This window comes from Dermacentor variabilis, unplaced genomic scaffold (assembly GCF_050947875.1).
Source record: "Dermacentor variabilis isolate Ectoservices unplaced genomic scaffold, ASM5094787v1 scaffold_12, whole genome shotgun sequence".
Taxonomy (NCBI): Eukaryota; Metazoa; Arthropoda; class Arachnida; order Ixodida; family Ixodidae; genus Dermacentor; species Dermacentor variabilis.
The window spans coordinates 54,180,042-54,198,254 of NW_027460280.1; the positions used below are offsets into that span (position 1 = coordinate 54,180,042).

General features: G+C 47.8%; 1 protein-coding gene across 1 annotated transcript in view; it reads right to left on the reverse strand.

Moving 5' to 3' along the window:
* Nucleotides 1–190: 190 nt before the first annotated feature.
* The window catches only part of LOC142566161 (uncharacterized), a 64,898-nt gene continuing 46,875 nt past the window's right edge, over nucleotides 191–18,213 (reverse strand). Inside the window, exons 4-6 of the mRNA XM_075677004.1 lie at nucleotides 16,088–16,430; nucleotides 7,060–7,233; nucleotides 191–3,394 (exon numbers count right to left, since the gene is read on the reverse strand). Coding sequence (XP_075533119.1) covers nucleotides 3,116–3,394; nucleotides 7,060–7,233; nucleotides 16,088–16,430 — 796 coding nt within the window. The 3' untranslated portion in view covers nucleotides 191–3,115. The remainder of the gene's footprint in view (nucleotides 3,395–7,059; nucleotides 7,234–16,087; nucleotides 16,431–18,213) is intronic.

Consider the following 18,213-nt stretch of genomic DNA (forward strand, 5'->3'; position numbering starts at 1 on the left):
TTTTATCTTTAAGGAACAGAAAAATTGTTTTAGTGTCAGCATACATTTTTTTCGCGGAATCTCGGGGAAAGTGTGGGCAGCCAGTGTGTGCGTCCTAGGTCCCTGATAAGAGAGATAGCGGCTGCGCGCCATTTTGAGAGACGTGCTAGCCTAGTGCGTCGGGCTTGTTGAGAAGGAGGGAGCCGTTGCAGAGGTGTACAGAGTGTTTTATTGAACAGTTTGGCACTTAGATTCATTCAGTATGGCAAGGATAAATAGGATTCACAGAAAGGCATGTGCAGAGGGGTGGGGGGCTCCAAGACGCAGGTTTCATTTCTTTTATAATTAGAGTGTGCAAGTGTGTGGTGAACAGGGGCGCGATCGGAGATCGTTGTTCGAAACACACGTTGAGCTTACGTTCAGTTTCGCCTCACGCGAATGGTCTATAGGCAGCGCCGAGTTGTCAGCCTATAGTCAGCTGTCAGTTGTCTATAGTCAGTTGTCTATAGTCAGCCGCCAGGGCACGGTTGATGACTCGGCGCGGCCTATAGACCATTCGCGTGAGGCAAAACAGAACGCAAGCTGAACGTGCGTTTCGAAAAACGATCTCCGATCGCATCCCAGGTGTCAACACTGCCAGGTTCACTAAATCACTCTTGGAAATACCTGGATGTACCTGCTCGATTGCAGCAACGTTCCAACAAGGGCGTTAATGTCGTAGGGGCTAAATTTTCTTTACACGGCATAGTAGCGTAAATACTCCCGCTTTAGCCCGGGAGAGGTCACTTCAAAGCACTTTAACATAGAATAAGCATGTCGCGAATACTTTGCAGGCTCGTGCGCCGGCTAATAGCACATCCGTATCTGGGAAGGATAGACTTCTTGCACAACTTGTACGTTAGCCATAAACTAAACGTGGATGGAATTTCCACGACGTCTAGAGGAACAGTGAGCCTGCTGACAAAAAGAAGAACAATTTCTGAGTAATATATGTACAGTCACGTCTCTCAGGTAAAAAAAAAAGCTAATAATCTCATTCAACGAATTTAATGAATTCTAGTGAACGTTCACTGGTTGGCACGTCGCTTATACAATACGTGCACTTCATGGTTTATGTTTTTTTCGAAATGCAGAGCGTGTTAGGACAGCAGAACAAGTTAGAACCAAAGCATTAATAACGTCGTCCTAAAGCTAGGTTATGCTGTGATTTGTTTCAAGCATCGTACGACGGCCTCTTGATATCGTCGAACTTCCCCGCTTTCGTCAAACGATGAGAACACCATCGCAGACAGCGAGACTCGGTTTGCTTCCACGCTTAACAGCGCAGCAGTTTCCTTCAATGACTTCTTAGAGACCAAGAATAATCCTCATAGCTCTTACAATTGGCGTGATCGAAGTTTGGATAATTTAAAACACGACTACATTACAATGCATGTATATATGCAGCCAGACCGCCGACGAGAAGTTTCGTTAGGTTTTACGTGTTAAGATTGCTTCGATCCTGCAAACACAGACGAGTCGAAGTGGAAAAGTTATTTAATAAAGTTTTCGTCTTCCTCGACTTCGCACTTGACTCCAGGGCTCAAAACACGTCAACCGAAGTAGAGAGAGCGAGAGAGAGACAGATAAACTGGGTGGGAAAGGCAGGGAGGTTAAACCGAAAATATTCTGGTTTGCTACCCTGCACTGGGGAAGGGTAAGGGAAAATGAAAGGTCAAAAATAGCGAAGAAGCCGAGCTACATGGCCTACTGAGGTGGTGGTGGTGATAAACTTTATTGAAAGCGGGAAGGGTTAAGGGGGTAACGGTCGTCTGTCCTCTTACGCCAGAATAGACGGACATTGCATAGTTCATAACCGTCCCTCACAAGTTTACGTATATCCTAATGCTGGTACGCATACAGGATTTGTTTTTCTTTGTAAGAACTCTTGTTCTCCGCGTGCATTCTCCTCACAGGTGAATACTCGTGGAGAAGCAGTGCTGAACACCGTTATTATTGATCCATGACCACTTCATTACACTAATGCCATTGAAATCATGTGGGTCCGTATTCACGAAAAGCTCTTACGATAGAGTTGTTCGTAAGAGAAAATATCAGCCAAATCCGGACGCTGGACATATCAGCGAAGGTGGCCGGCCAATGGCAAAAGATACTTACGACCGAAAAGCTTCGTGAATTCATCCCATGGTCCGTACATGAATCTCTTCACAACTCGTCTGGTTGACCTCCCTGCCTTTCCTCTCCTTGCTTTCTCTCTCTATCACTCTCTCTCCACAATTACAACGCGTTCATGGCGCCGAGGTGTGAGTGCGCAAGGGTTAGTAATCATTAAAGTGGAAAGTTGGGCGAGTTGGTATGCGTTCATAATGGTAACAGCGCGAACAAAACGACGACTGACAGAGCTCCAAGCATGTCTGGCCATTGACTAACAGGATAATTTACGGTTGCAAAAGTTAACTACAATTACGCTGAAACCGAAGCCCTGTACGAACCAATGAATCACACCGAGAGAAGTGCGCGTTCTAGTGGTCACATTGAAAGGCAACCAATGTGTGTGGGCTAGTTACAGCGAGCACCGACGCGAAAGCTGCCTGGGAGGAGTTGGGCTGCCTGTTTGAGGTTTGCACTATGTGCGCGACGTTCCCGCAGCAGGCGATCTCTGCTGCTACCGCCGAACAACATTTACTGAAGGGAGTGTATTGAACAACTAGCAGGCCAGAAAGATTTGAAGAAATTGTTAGAACAGCTTTGCTAAAACGTCGTCGACATGGGAAGATTTTTTTTCCCCAGATACGTTAGCGGCAACCGATGCGAAAATCTTTTCGCTCACTATTTGATGGACCGTACAACCAAGCGGGGAAATTATTGCACTTCCCGTAGCACTCTTACACACGCACTCTCGACAACACATTCTGCACAGAAGTTGCTTCTGTAATACAGGCAAAGCTTTGACGGCGCCCGTGTTGAGTCTTCTCCGGTTCACTGGTGACGCAGTGAGAACATATATAGAGGGTGCCCGCGAAGGCCCGTGCAGTCTCGCGCCGTCAGCCTGTTGCACTTGTGACGGTGACGCAGAGCTCGGCGCGGCGACGTCTTCCTCTTGCGGCACGGCGAACGTGCGGGCGAAACGACCCGCTCAGGTGATAACGACAGCCTTGTGGACGCAGGGACCCCGCGGCGCTTGAAGCAGCGCCGGCCAGAGGTAGGTGCGAATGCGCTCCGACCGGTGGTCGGACGTGTGGAAGCGCACGTGCAGCTCCCGCCAGAAGGCGCGCGTCTCGAACTCAAGCGCAAAGCCGTGGACGCTGAGCGCCCAGGCGAGCCGCACGCAGTCGCACACGTATCGCGTCAGTCCTGCGCAGCCCTTCAGGCAGGGGTAGTCGTACAGCGTGGCCCAGATCTGCGCGCACACTTCCTGCAGCGGGAAACCAAAGAGAGAGAGAGAGAACGCACACACCACGGTTGATAACAGGGCGCACTAGGACAAAGGGCATTTAGGCTACACCGCGTGAAAGCTTTGATCTGTCTGCAGTCTCTCGATATAGAGACGCGCGCTGATGGTCCTAGACGCTGTTAACGAATGAAGGAGGACCGCCAGAACGCCCCCTTTTATCACTTTTAGTTGCTGTGCCGCTTGTGGCTGGTAGTGGCGCTTATAGGAACGCTTTCTACTATCGTATGGAAATTTGGGAATGACCAATATCCGGACGTGCGATTTTTGTAGGTGCGGGGAAACCATCGAGCAGCGATTGTGTATCTGCCCTCGCTACGACGTCTAACGCCTTTCTCTCTGGATAACATTAAACCAACTGGACTGGAAACCGTTCTCTGAGACAAAGATATTGGACCCAGCCACATCCATCATGCACAAAAAGCGATTCAAGCACTAGTGCACTACTTGAAGCGCACCGGTTTGAGAGACCGCTTATAGAGCCCCTGTACATCCTTTCAAGTCACTCAGTGCTCCCTCTCTCCCTCTTTCTACTCCCCTTTCCCTTGCCCCCAGTGTAGGGTAGCAAACCGGACGCTCGTTTGGTTGACCGCCCTGCCTTTCCTCTCTCTACATTTCCTCTATCTATCTATCTATCTATCTATCTATCTATCTATCTATCTATCTATCTATCTATCTATCTATCTATCTATCTATCTATCTATCTATCTATCTATCTTTATTTTGATAGGAAGCATTGCGTCGCCTTCACAACAGTCACAATAATTTTTGTCTGCCCTTGTAATATGTTCGGTGTCTTCATTTTATCTTATTTTTTTGTGTTAGATGAATTGAGCATTCTGATGCCCATTTTTCCTAAGTTTTCTGTTATTGTGTACCAAATATTGACTTACATTTGCATTTTAGTGGCCTATGAAACCATGTACAACAGCCAACTGAGTTAGCACACCATTCTTCGCCACAGCGCTGCAAGGCGTGAAAGCCGCATCGTCAAGCTCCTTTCTAGGTGCCTGAGCGGGATGCTGCGCCACGCAGTGCGGTAACAGCGCCGGGAAGCATAACGCATCGCTAGCGTTGCCACAGTGTTTAAATCAGGGCTCCGTATTCCCAAAGAAGTTCTTGCGCCAGAACTATTCCTAAGAACAGTTGCCACCAAATCGTCATATTGGACGAACACCCGTGAACAAAAGCATACAGACCAGGAATTGCGCGATAAAACTCCACTTCTCCTCTGTCTGTGAATGCAACTCGAAATTAAAGACTGCAGTCTAAACTTGGCATTACGAATTTTCTAGTGCACTTGTCGATTTCCGTTTATGCGTGTTAATTACGATGGAATTCTGTTTTCGCAGCGACCCTGTGGTTCGTATACTTTTGTTCACGGGTATAGCTTCATTTCTGTATCTTCTGTGTTTTCGTTGATATGTTACAGTTCAGTAGCTAAAAAAAAAACATGTGCCTGTATTCACAAAAAGCTCTTACGTTAGAATTGTTCGTAAGAGCAAATTCTATGCAAGCCTGATGCCGGACATGTTATTAGATAAGGCGGCTGGCCAATTACAAAGAGCACCTACGAACGAAAAGCTTTGTGAATTCGGCCCATGATTCTGATTCTGGGCCCGAAATCACAAAGTTTTTCTTTGGTAAGGACTCTTTACCATAGGCTAGTCGCCTTCTCTAATATTATGTCCAGCATCAAGATTCGCTGAAATTTTCTCTTACGAACAACTCTAGCGTAAGAGGTTTTCGTAAAACGGGCCCTGGGCCTGCATTCTCAAAACCTTCTTGCGTTAAAAGCCTTCGTGCCAGCCAATAGTGATGAAGGACATATTATTAGCAAAGGCGATCAGCCAATGAAAAACAACAACTGCGAAAGAAAAGTTTAGTGAATTCGGCCCCTGAGTATTAGCGAAGGTGGTCCACCACTGGCAAACAGCACTTAGGAATGAAAACACTTGTGAATTCGGCCTCGAAGTTTTGTAAACACGAGACTGGAGCCAGATGTCATGTACGAAGCAATGGTCAGCAGCATCGTGAAATGAACGGCAGCGTGAGGAGGAGCGACGTGTCTATAGTTCTAAAAAACATGGGCCCGCATTCACACACAAGAAAACTCTTACGCTAAAATTGTTCGTAAGAGGAAAGCCCAGCCAATCCTAATGCTGTACATCTTATTAGCGAAGGTGGTCGGCCAATGGCGAAGTTCACTTACGAAGGCAGAGTTTCGTAGATTCTGCCCCGGGTGTTTTACGTGACAAAACCACATTTATGAGGCAGGCCGTAGTGGGGGACTCCGGATTAATTTTGATCACCTGGAGTTCTTTAACGTGCGACTAAATCTAAGTGCACCAGGGCTTTTCCATTTCGCTCCATTAATATATGGCTGCCGCAGCCAGGATCGAACTCATCACCTCGAGCTCAGCAGTGCTACGCCCTAACCAATAAGCTACCGCTGAGGGTCCAGTTCTAGTTCTACCGTTGTTTCGTAGTGTCTCCTGTTTTGAGATTTCACTGAGAGTACACCTATGCGACATATACATCATGCACTCCACAAAGTCTCAGGTCTGCTTTACAGCACGTGATTCACTGAGTTACTCATGAGTAAGAGGTGTTCGTACTAAGTGGTTGATTGGCTATCACCTCGTGACACTTGCTACTGGTCAGCCCCTTGAAAAGTCACGAACCATCCTTAGGGGCGAATGTTTTCGTATCAGGCCGAATTCCCAATGTTTTCATTGGTAAGAACTGTTGTAAATTACCGGTTGTCGTATCTGCAATACCTTTCCCATGAGGATTTGCCGGCTCCTGGTCTTACAGCCACTCTAGAGTAAGTTGTGTGGAATCGGTCCCAAATTTTGTCGCCAGCATGCTGTCTAAATTCCTGTCAGTGTCATTCTGAGCCAGTATTCACACACACACACACACACACACACACACACACACGCACACACACACACACACACACACACACACACACACACACACACACACACACACACGCACACGCACACGCACGCACGCACGCACAGACACACACACGCGCATACACACATACACCCGCATGCACACATACACAAGTGCGCGCGCGCACGCACACACACACGTGCACAAGCGCACACACAGACACAACACACATGCACGAACGTAAGCACACACACAATTACGCTATGATTGTTAGTAAAAACAGATGCCAGTCAATCAATATACTGAAGGCATTATTTGCGAAAGTGGTTGTCCAATGACAAAGAGCTCTTATAAGAACACAAAGCTCTGTGAATTCGGCCCCCAGTACAAATCGTGGACGTGTCTCCTTAGACTAATGACGGCACACAGATCTGAGCTTTTCAACCACATGATTTCGATTGTAGAGGGTGACGACATAGGCAAGCGGTTAACAAGCCGGTGACGGCAATGTAGGACAGCTTTATATAGGGGGCTTTCGTGCTTGTGCGCACGCGGTCTCACGGTCGGCAACGAACATCGACGCCGACACGAGACATTTGACACCAATCGTGCTCGCGGCGCTCTCTGTTTGCGGACGTTGCAAGCGTGGAACGACATCAGGCCTCCCTAATTCAGGTCGGCGAGGCACCGAGCAACGCACTGCGCGCTCAGCTTGTCGGGCGTACCTCGACATTCCGGGACACGTCGCACGCGTCCGGGTTGGCGCGCAGGTAGTCGTCCACGCTGGCATCGAGCTCGAGCACTCGTGGGTCGCTGCTCAGCTGCGCAGGGATCTGCAGAGCGCGCCGCACTTGGGCCTTCATCTCGCTCAAGCTGTTTTGCACCGACCGGAAGCCCAGCTGCAAACATCGCATAAATACATCTGTATTATACGAGTGCGGGCTGTCTAGTCACCAGTCGAAACATATGAGCGGAAGGCAATGCAACAACTGCTGCCCTTCCTCGTGCCTTCCTCAGATTTGAAATGAGCCCGGCAATATGAACGAATAAATGTTTTTTTTTTATTTCTCTTTCTCTGCAAGAAATATGATATCAAGACGGCAAGTTCGGCCAGTTGGTTAGAATTCATAGTAAGGTTCCTTACTGCGCAACGCAAGACACGGACAAAAGGAAGGTATAAAACGACGACACAGCGCCGTGTCGTCGTTTTATACCTTCCTTTTGTGCTACATAAGTGCTATTACCGCTACAGCTTTCTGTTGCTGTACGTGCTACATACAATTGTCTTTCCGAGCGTGAAAGAAACTCGCGAATACGCTCAACATTGCCGCGCGACTTGCCGCTCGAGGCACTTTGCGTGTGTTCGCTGGCTTCTTTCACGCTCGGAAAAACACTTATGTAGTACGTATGTAGCACGCACGTGTTACATACGTGCATTTACGTAGCACGTATACGTGCTACTTAAGTATTTTTTCGGGCGTGAAAGAAGCCAGCGAATACACGCAAAGTGCCTCGAGCGGCAAGTCGCGTGGCAATGTTGAGCGTATTCGCGAGTTGCTTTCATGCTCGGAAAAACAATTGTATGTAGCACGTACAGCAACAGAAAGCTGTATCGGCCGTTTTCATGTTTCTGTACAATTTTCTCATGTACACTTTTCATCTAATTATAATATTTAGTTGATTAATTGATACCAATTATGTAATTAGGCGGAATGCAAGAAATAATCTGTGTATCTCCAAGTGACGGCGAAATACATTGCCTTGGTTACGTGGCGTTTGCATATTTTTAAATCTTGGCGCATGATAGTTGGGACACTCTGTATATGGAGGGCTTCAAGAAAGTATCGTTTCCCGTCTTTCATTCTTTCGTCGTTTATGGTTTACCAAGCCTATATTCAGGGTAAGACTGACCCTCAAGGTGTATTCAAGAAGTGCTTTTACGACTACATCTAAACTTAATATACCTTTTTGGTGTCTCTTTAGGTGAATGTACCGTAGGAACTTCACAAAACCTCGGCTGCTGACGTACAATGCAAAAAAATGTTCTCGCGTCTTTCAACACCATGAAGCAATACCAGAATCACACAATGGTGACAATGCACCGATGTGCACTGCGCTACGTTACCGTGGACCGCACAACAAACGCTCACGGCAGGAGTCTCGCTTAGAGTTCAACACTTTGCAATCGTGCTCAAAGACTTGACCAGATTTTGCTTTCTTACGTGACAGCACAATATTGGCTATTCGTCATGATTGTAGGCGACATGTGTCCTTTAAAGGCATGATTACACGCCTCTCGCCATGGCCAAAATTGATAAAGGATTGTAGGCGTACTGCAGTGTGTTTATAACATTTGTTTATAAATACATGTATGTTTACAAAATAAATAGCTAACTGCCGCAACAAATTTCGCTCTTCGCGCTGCGCCGCCACAGCATGTCGAATGCAAAACAGATCCCCGTTGCGCTCGACAGAGGACGCCAGCGTTCCGCACGAAAAGAAAGCATCAATTCGAGAAACGTGCGTTGCTGCTGGTGCCACTTTGTATCGGAGGAAGCCCTTGCGCCCGACGTCTTGTATGCAGAGAACACGAAAGCGAACCACGAAAGAGTCAATAGTTATGACAAGTTGCGAGAAAGAAAATGATGAGGCACATAAAACCCCGGAATTCAATTCTGCAGCAAGCAGCGCCGCGATATTGATGGGATGCCTTTTTCGATGTTATTCCTTTTCTCGCTTTTCCCGCTTCGTCAGTGTTCAGAGCGACGTGCCGCCCACGTTATCAACGGGATCAGCCGGCCGCGAACGATGGACGATAAGAGTGGCATAGAATCGAGTGAAAGCCATCGCTACGAAGACGCGGCCCAGTACGCGCGTATGCCGACAGGACCATCTCAAACAACATTCGCGTCAAATACTCGTCCACTCTCACAGGGGGCCTTTCCTTTCTGGACACTGCCACCACAGAAGTAATTTTCTTTCAGATGAACGAGCGGGAAATTGCAGACGTCAGCCGCTCTTGGTGCAAAGGCGGAAGTTTATTACAGGTGCTGTCTGGGCGGGACAGCCACGCTGCATGCATCTCCCGTCTGTGATCCCGAAATGCACAGCTTTGAGCGGCTGCTAGCAGTAAACTAGCATTGGGGGCCTTCGTACGTACGCCCGCACATATGTATAAAGGGCCCTTAACTACCGGCGGCGCACGGAGCTGGTCGTTGCTATACGCACGGCACGCCGACGCGCGATCATCGAGCGCCTAAGTAACGTGGAGGAAGGGCCGTTTTGCGCAAGCAGTGTACGCACGCATGCATGCAACGGCTCGTTGCGTGCCTACTAGCTGAGCACACGGAACGCGCGGCAGCCATGCGTCGGTGAACTCACTCACCTCCCTCAAACTCACTCAGAGTGGACAGTCACCCACGAGTCCGAGTCTGAGTGAGCCCGGCTCAGCTAGTCTGAGTGGGTTTGAGTTTTAGAGTGAGTGAATGTGCTGTCAAATGTTTATCACTGCGTATATCATCACGCAGCGCCTGGGGCAGCATGTCAGGCGAACAGCCGGGCTAACATCTCCAGCGCATCGCTAAAGTTTGTGTCTCTCTTCCTCCGAGTCGATGTGAGTCCGCGCAGCACGAGTCTGTATCGGAGCCAGTCGATGTGAGTCAAGTGGGCGTCAATTTGAGTAAGTCCCCGAGAATCTAAGGTTTTCTGAGTTGGAGTGAGTTCAAGTAAGTCTTAATCGCATATTAGATTATCTTTGAGTCCATGAGACTTCATGTTAGGCTCAGTCCACATGACCCTGACTGATTCTGGCTCTCTGAGCCGGAATTGAGCGGGGTTGAGCCAAGAACTCTGTAAGACGGAATTACTGAATAATTTTTTTAATCTAAGTGGGCTCGAGGGAGAGGGAAATAGACAGAGAAGACAGGTGAAAGGCAAGGAGGACAACTAGAAGGAAAAATCCGGTTTGCTGCCCTGCACTGGGGAACAGGGGAGGAAGAGGTTAAAGAGATTAGAAAGTTGAGAGAGAAAGAGACAGCGAGCACAGACTGTTGGATCTGGAGGACAATCCCAATTGCTGTCCCCCAGATATTTGGACCTTGCCGTTGGGTGCTGGAGTTGGCTGAGGTTGAGGAGGATGTCGGGATGAAAACTGGAGGTTTATTTACATTATTTACAGTGAGAGTACAAAGAAATTAACAGTCATAAAGTCATTACGGGCCGGCAGCAACTCGGACGCTGCGGCCCGTGGCAAGAAGCTCGAAAGAGATGAATGAAGGAATGCTCTTTTGCTGCTCCCGGTCTCTGGCTTTTAAGCCCTTCGGTGTCTCGAAGTCACATCACGTTCGGCCAATCGGCGAGCCCGCTCAGGTGTCGTCATTTTCGGCCAATGGTAGCCGCCCGTGCGATTGTGTCACACCCGGCGCAGAGGGTCGCTCCTTGAGCCCCAACTGTCCGACGGCTTACTTCTCTCTGCGGTATTGCCTTCCCGGTCTGCAACTGCCTTCACAAAGGCGGATGGGGGGGATTGCTGCCAGGGCTTCACGGTGCATTACAGCCGTCCTGCCTCTGGACCCACGTTACCTGGAACAGTGCCAGGCTTCCGCTACACTTTCGGGAAGAGTCAAGCAGAGAATAGCTCCAGCTGCGGCGCACGAGGTGGGGGACGCCAACTCGTTTGCACGTGCCGCGCCTCGGGAACGGGGTAGATGTGCTTCTGCGCTCCTTAATTAGCTGTGGCGCGATTCGATGTGGTCTGGTGAACTCGAAGGAGGCTCAGGAAAAGGTCCCGTATCTAACAATACATACGACCACAGAATGAGCTTGCCTGAGTATAATTTCGGGGAGTCTGAGTCCCAGTAAGCTCAGTGAGGTTTGATTTCTGGTTAGATTGAGTTCGAGTAGTCATGCTGGGTCTGTTCTTGGTGAGCTTAAGTTAGAGTGAGCGAGGCGGAGCCTGCACGACTTTGGCAAGTATGAGCCTGATTGGGCCTTGAGGTAAAGGTTATTGCGTGAGTCAGTTTGAGCAAGTTCTGTCTATTTTGCCTGCCTATGGGGAAGGCGGTGGGGGGGCGGCGACATGCCCATGACTCCCGCGTATCATCCCTCAAGGTAGGCGTAAGAGGGTATGAGACTAAACAAAGCGCCATAGACGTATATAACTATATTTTGCATATAAAGACGTTGTGGGAAGATGTCGAGCATGCCACATGCGAAAGCAACCTTGCATCACTCATGAAAATACCTGAAAACCCCGCTGCGCTCCGAGTGCTTTTAAAGCAAGTATTCTGCGAATGCGAGTAAACGTGATCGCGGTATACCTCAGCGCAGCGTCAGCGCGATGCAAGTGTTTCAAAGGAAATCCGCTTTGCGGAGCCATAACGCTGCGCGTACCTCCGTGTAACAAATATGCCGGTGGATACCGTTCGATGAACCCTCCGTGGTAGCTTAGTGGCTATGGCGTTGCGCTTCTGAGGTTGAGGACGCGGGTTCGATTCGGGCCGCAGCGGCTGCATTTTGACGGGGGCAATCCAAGTGCTAAAACGCTCGCCTACTTGAATTTAGGTGCATGTTAAAGAACTACAGGCGGTTAATTTATCCGGAGACCCCCACTACGGCGTGCCTCATAATCCGATCGTGGCTTTGGCATGTAATGCGCCAAAATATAATTTTATTTAAGTAAGGCGTCCATGTAAAAGTGAACGAGCATATTTTACTCACTTTTTAAAATGGGCGTTTATTCACTGCCATGCAGTCAATAGTTCGAAATATAGTAGTGCGTACTTTTGCGTTCTTTTCTCAGATTATTATAACATTCACGTTTAAGATAATTCATTCTTTATCGTGAGAACACTGTCTGAATTCATTACTATCATCGAGATGTCAGCGATGGGTAGGAGATCTTTGAGACGGGACATAACGAGCTAGCGACAGAATTGAAGTCCTTGGTTCCGGAAAACCTTATAACTTCACCTATGCCTCCGCCGTATGACAATATGGAGGGCATGTAGCGGGAGCCAGTACTCAACACACTCTCGAATAACGAATAAAATGTCCTGTGGTTTTGTGCGGTCCTTTAAACGAATTGCTGTCATTCGAAACGCGAAACGCGCCTTCGTAGTCGATGCCTATAAGACAGTGCTATCATATGCAATACCATATAGGGCCTAGGCGATTTCTGGGAAGACATGAAACAAGTTGCTGGTATGACGGTGCAGAAGTGGACCTTTGGGAGGACGAACAAATTCATGCCGGTTAATCGGTTTATTCTTTCTCGGAATTATTAAAAACCACCTGTCTCATATAACGCAGTTCTAGTCCTTGAGCTGGATTATTGAGAGAGGAGGACATTACTTGCACGAGAAGTCGAAACATATATTCAACTAATTAAAAGAAATCCCTAATTATATTCTTAGTTAGTTACGTTACGGCCGAACTTCCAATGTATGAATTGTAGCCGGTGAGCTTGCAAGGCGTATCTACTTCAAATGATTTTCCATAATGACACCTGTTTGGAGATATGTGCCATCAACCTCTTCATAAAAATGCGCTGTTGTCCCACTTACTTTTTTAACAAAACACTCTTTAATGCGTTGAACCACAAAAGTAACTGGAACGCCAACATATTTCGTCCCCCGCTCGGGGAAATAATATCTCGAAACTCGTGTCATCCTGGAGATTCATTCCAAGGAGATTCCTTTCAAGTGGATATGCCTTGCAAACCACCGGCTACAATTCGTAAACTACAATATTTGGCGTAAAGAACTTCATTAGGAAGATAATTAGTGAGCATTTGTTAAATAGTTGAATATGGATTTCGTTTTCTCGTGCTAGTAATGTCCGCTTCTTCGATTAATCTAGCTCAAGGACAACAGTTATGCTATTTGCCACAGGCGACCTTTGAAAATTCCGGATAACTTAAAACTGATCCCCCCCGTAGAGCTCAGGACAACAGCATCTGAGAATTGCCGAAGTCGCGGACATCTCAGCAAAGGCTTAAACGCAAATACTGAGATGATTTCTTCACGTTATGACAGGGGATAACTGCTGTATCGGAAGAAGGCAATGACAATTGACTGTGGTGATAACAGGAAGCGAAATATGCGAAAGTGCAGCTGCCAAGAGGCAGTATGAAGGAAGATTTCAAAGACGAGTAGCAAGTAGTAGGTGTCTCATAGGGCGAAGTGGAGGACACCAATTAAATCTGGCGACCCTTCTCCCTCTAATCGAAACCGGACATACGTTCCTGAGGGAGAAGAGTTTTGGGTCATTTCTTTCTGTCGCGACATTCTTCCTGTGGCCCTTCGAGCAAGCGGAAAGAAAGAGGGCTACAAAGAAGAAAAGAATCAAGGAAGGAAAGAAGCCTTCGGAATGAATTTGTTTGTCTCGACCGCGTGGCTCCGTAGAAAGCATGCCGAATCGTCATCGACCGGTAGAAGGACACCTCACATAGAATGGAAAGAATAGAGAGACGCTTGGCAGACCGCGAAAAATACAGATCTCATTCGGTATAGAAAGGTGCATGGGAAAGGCACTGGTGTAATTCTGTCTGTTTCTGTGCTCTTGTAACTAAGAAAGTAGTTGTGTGTTCTTGTTACTGTTATACTTGTCTACGTGTCACCCGCTTTACTCGCTCACAACCTGCAAGGTCTTCAACCACAGCCACACTACAGTATAGTACCAACGAAGAGTATTTTGATGAACCAACCCTTAGAACGCCTAACGGCGAAGCATCATGCTGTAACACATAGAAACCGTTTAACGAACTCTGGTTCGTTGCCTTCTTTTATTTTTCGGCACACACTTCGAGGCATTACTGCATTTCGTGTTCAATCGCCACCATAGCCGTGGCAATACGCAGGACCCTCGTGCACGGGAGGGCTGTCATGTATACTTTTCAAGTCAAATGACTACTAAGTTCACTTTATAGCCACAGGCACGGTTGCATCTTGATTCACGGCACTTATGAACAGTGGCGTAGCAACAGGGGGGGCCGGGGGGCCGTGGGCCCCGGGTGCAAGCGGCCAGAGAGGAGGGGGGGGGGGGTGTCATATGCGTCTGAAGACGCCCCTCTTTCCGCCAGCTACACCCGGGGAGGGGGGTGACAGAAGACCTATGGACCCCGGGTGCCAGACGACCTAGCTACGCCACTGCTTATGAACTATACAAGTATAGCTACTGCTTTATGTGCCACAGCGGCTGCTGAAGCCGATATGAATACCGCGCAACGAAGGTCGCGACTTGGAGTTATATCTTGTTGGACGTCTTTCTCTGCGTCCGTTGCTTTCCGTGTGATTTTGCTTCTTTATTCTGTTTCTTAAGGGCAGTAAAACTGAATAAGATGTTGCCACAGAATGCTGGTTTGGTTAGCCTTACATGAGCATTCGGTTTTCCTTCACGTGTCTACTTATCCTAGCGCATGGGTCTACTCTGGGAAAGACGTAAGCCAATCGAAAGCATGAATCCACATGCTCTATGATTTCCATGTGTTCCTCTGCGCGAGAGCGTAGTCACTCTCAAGCGCCCGAGCATGCCTCGAAGCTTCCACTCAACTCTGTACGTCTGCGCATTAAAGAAATTGCTGGCAACTCCTTTATGCGGGAGTTGGCCCGTATTTGACTCAATATTTAAGAGTTATCCTAACACCCAATGGAGGACACTAACCTTTATTGGGTACAAGCAGTGCATAATCGTGCTCCATCGGGAAGCACAAATGGATTCAAGTAAGAGATAAGCAGCTACTCCCGTGTAAACGAGTTGCTACCTCTCCATTAATTTAGAATGTGGCATATACCCTGCTATGCGTCTATAAAACAGATGATGTCTCCTCTTCCTCCTTTTTTTTTTACACTGTTTGATGCTAAAGGTTTGCGCACTTTATTGTAATGCCTTTTGATATTCCTTCCCGGTCCGAGTACTGTGCTGTTTGTGAAGTAATAGATTTATATAGATGAACGGGAAAAAATTGAAAAATGAGAACAAAATTCCCAAATCAGTTTTTTATAATATGTGAGAGGCAGTTGTCACAAATTCAGCATGCTGCGGGCAAGTCCTTTGGCGCTCCAAGCTTAAATCAGGTTTGTGTGACGAATGGATGCGAATTATAAAAACAATGGTTTAATTCTGTGCCTAAGACATTTTATACGCCTTAGGTGGCAGGCCCCGATGTGGTGATGGTGTTGCAACAGGCTTGGGGAGGCGGTAGGCTCGAAAGAAGCAGCTCAGACGCCTAATCTCAGTATATGGCGACGTGTGGACTTATTTCTAAGTTTCACAGAGAACCATGCGATAATCTGCAGCATTAAGTCTACGCAAATTATGCATTTAGAATTACCGGTACTTTTTTTCACACTGCAGGGTAGTTTTGGGTTTTTGATATCTTTTTCCGCGTCGGGCATTCGTTCCTTCTAACTCGTGATTCCTCTGGACAAGAAAGGGGGATAATTACCTAATGCTCTCATCTGTTTATCGCAGCCAGCTTATCCGCACTTCGCTCGAATGATCTTTCTCTTGACCGAACACTCTCTCGGAGTTTCATTTCGACGGAAGCGTCCGCGTATCAAGCACGCAAGCATCAACCCCGCATCTTTTGACACCGCAGCACATGGTCAGGGGCGGGCAACAGCATTTCACCAGATGCAGCCGGTGTTCGCGCCGTCCCCTGTATTGACGGCATAGCAAACCGGACGGAAGCCGCATGCAGACATTCCTCGCTAGGCACCGCGCCCTGCCGTGGTTGCGTGCGCGTATACTGACCACGACGACGGAGAAGAGTAGCTTGCTCTTCAGCTCGTCGGCGTCCCGCAGCTGCGGGATGGCGTCGAGAGCGTCGAGCGTGTCGACGCGAGCCTGCGCGTACAGGCTGCCGTAGCGTCGCACCAGCGCCGAGGGCCTCTGCTCGCCCTGCGCCGCGTTTTCGAAGCGTCCCCCGCGTGCCACCATCCTCTGCGCCTGGACGGCCAGCCGGTCCTGGAGCTCGCGCTGGCGCTGCTGCAGCGTCGCGATGGTCTGGCGGGCCACGGCCAGTTCCTCGGCCGCGCCGCTGTCGGACGACGACAGCGACGACCGGACGTCGGCCCCGATCGCGCTCGAGGTCGAACTGCGAGTTGAACGAACCGACACGCTCCTCAGCGGCGTTCACATATATACATGTACAACTCACCCACCCTCTCCACTGGCTGTGCCTTGTCTAACTAACTAGCATGTCCTTTCCATGCAGCCAAAGCTATACGGATGGCATTATCCGGTTAGACTATAATGAACACCGGATAGACTACGGGGAAATTATTAAACAGACAGTAATATAGAAGATGAGCGAAACGTGGACAAGATGAAAGCAGGACCCAATGTTGCGATAAGTGGACTTGTCTTTTTTCGAGGCCTCGAAAAAACACAAGTCCACTTACCGCAACACTGGGTCCTGCTTTCACCTTGTTTTCGTATTGCTCGTCGTCTTGAATTTCTATCTCCCGTATTCCACGTGTTTTCTCTGGAGTAATATAGAAGGTAAATTTGGCCTCGCATATGGTTTGGGAACTGCAGTCATTGATCTTTTGCTGGTTATAAGCATATATTTAATTGACAGTACCATATTTAGCAACAAGAAGAACAGCGAACACCAGAAGACTGGCGATTGATGTACTTTTCTTCTAATGTAATTAAACTGACGTGTTTTTTTTTTATTGATATGATATAAGGAGATGTTGGCGCGCAATTTAAGGCGCCGGCTACTCCTTATCTCTTGGGTGGTTCCGTCATACATCATTGAGGGTTCTACATGTCTCCACACTTATGTAGTCGAAAGTCTCTTGGGTGGTTCCGTCATACATCATTGAGGGTTCTACATGTCTCCACACTTATGTAGTCGAAAGTCTCAAAAGTACATACGATACTGTCACCTAATAGCACATTTTCTAATCAGCGGGTCAGCGGGTACATACAATACAATATACATGGCAAATGTCTCCACACTTATGTAGTCGAAAGTCTCAAAAGTACAAACGATACCGTCGCCTAATAACACATTGTCAAGTCAGCGGGTGGTATATACATCGTGTAAATATATTAGCACATACAGTCACAACAAAGCAGTCAACATAATTCCCAAACAGATGGATAGATAGAGTGACATTCAAATGAACAGAACAATGAAAGCACTAATAACGTCCAACGATGCCGCTGTCTTCAAAAAAAGTCTTTAGTGCTTTTAAAGCGCTCTTCTGCAACTTGCAACTTCTGCAACTTGCAACTTCCTGTGATTTATTTGGCTAGCGCAGCTGTCACAAACTGTACACGAGAAACTGACGTGTTCTCGTGTACAGTTTGTGACAGCTGCGCTAGCCAAATAAATCACAGGAAGTTCTGCGAACAAGCCATGAATTGAGATGTCCATTCAAGTTGGAGCTAGAGCCATTTCCTCACATATAAGGATTTTATTTTTTCGTTGGCAACGTCGTTCGCTACTACTTATGGCTATTAATGGTACGAGAATAAAACAGCAGTAAACTTAAGGGCTCACAAAATGTTTCGTTCATAAAATTTCTCATCTGCCGGCGGCTTCATTACATGCCAGACAGGCACCGGCCTTTTCGTAAGAAAATGCCAAAGGCTGTTCTTACGAGCCACTTGAATGAATGAATGTACATTCATTTGATTCATTTGATCATTTGAACATCTGAATACTGCCTGGTTTTCTAGCGTGCAACGATCTGTAAATGGGCGCATTGAAATTACGCCTCTATCGAAACGTGACTGTTGAGGCCAGGAACCGAGCCCGCGACATATCTCGCGTCACAAGAACGCGCAGCCGCCGAATCGTGTCGGCGGACGTTCGTACAAAGTGTTCGCATAGAAATCCAGGCCTCGATCTCTAAGCGACATGA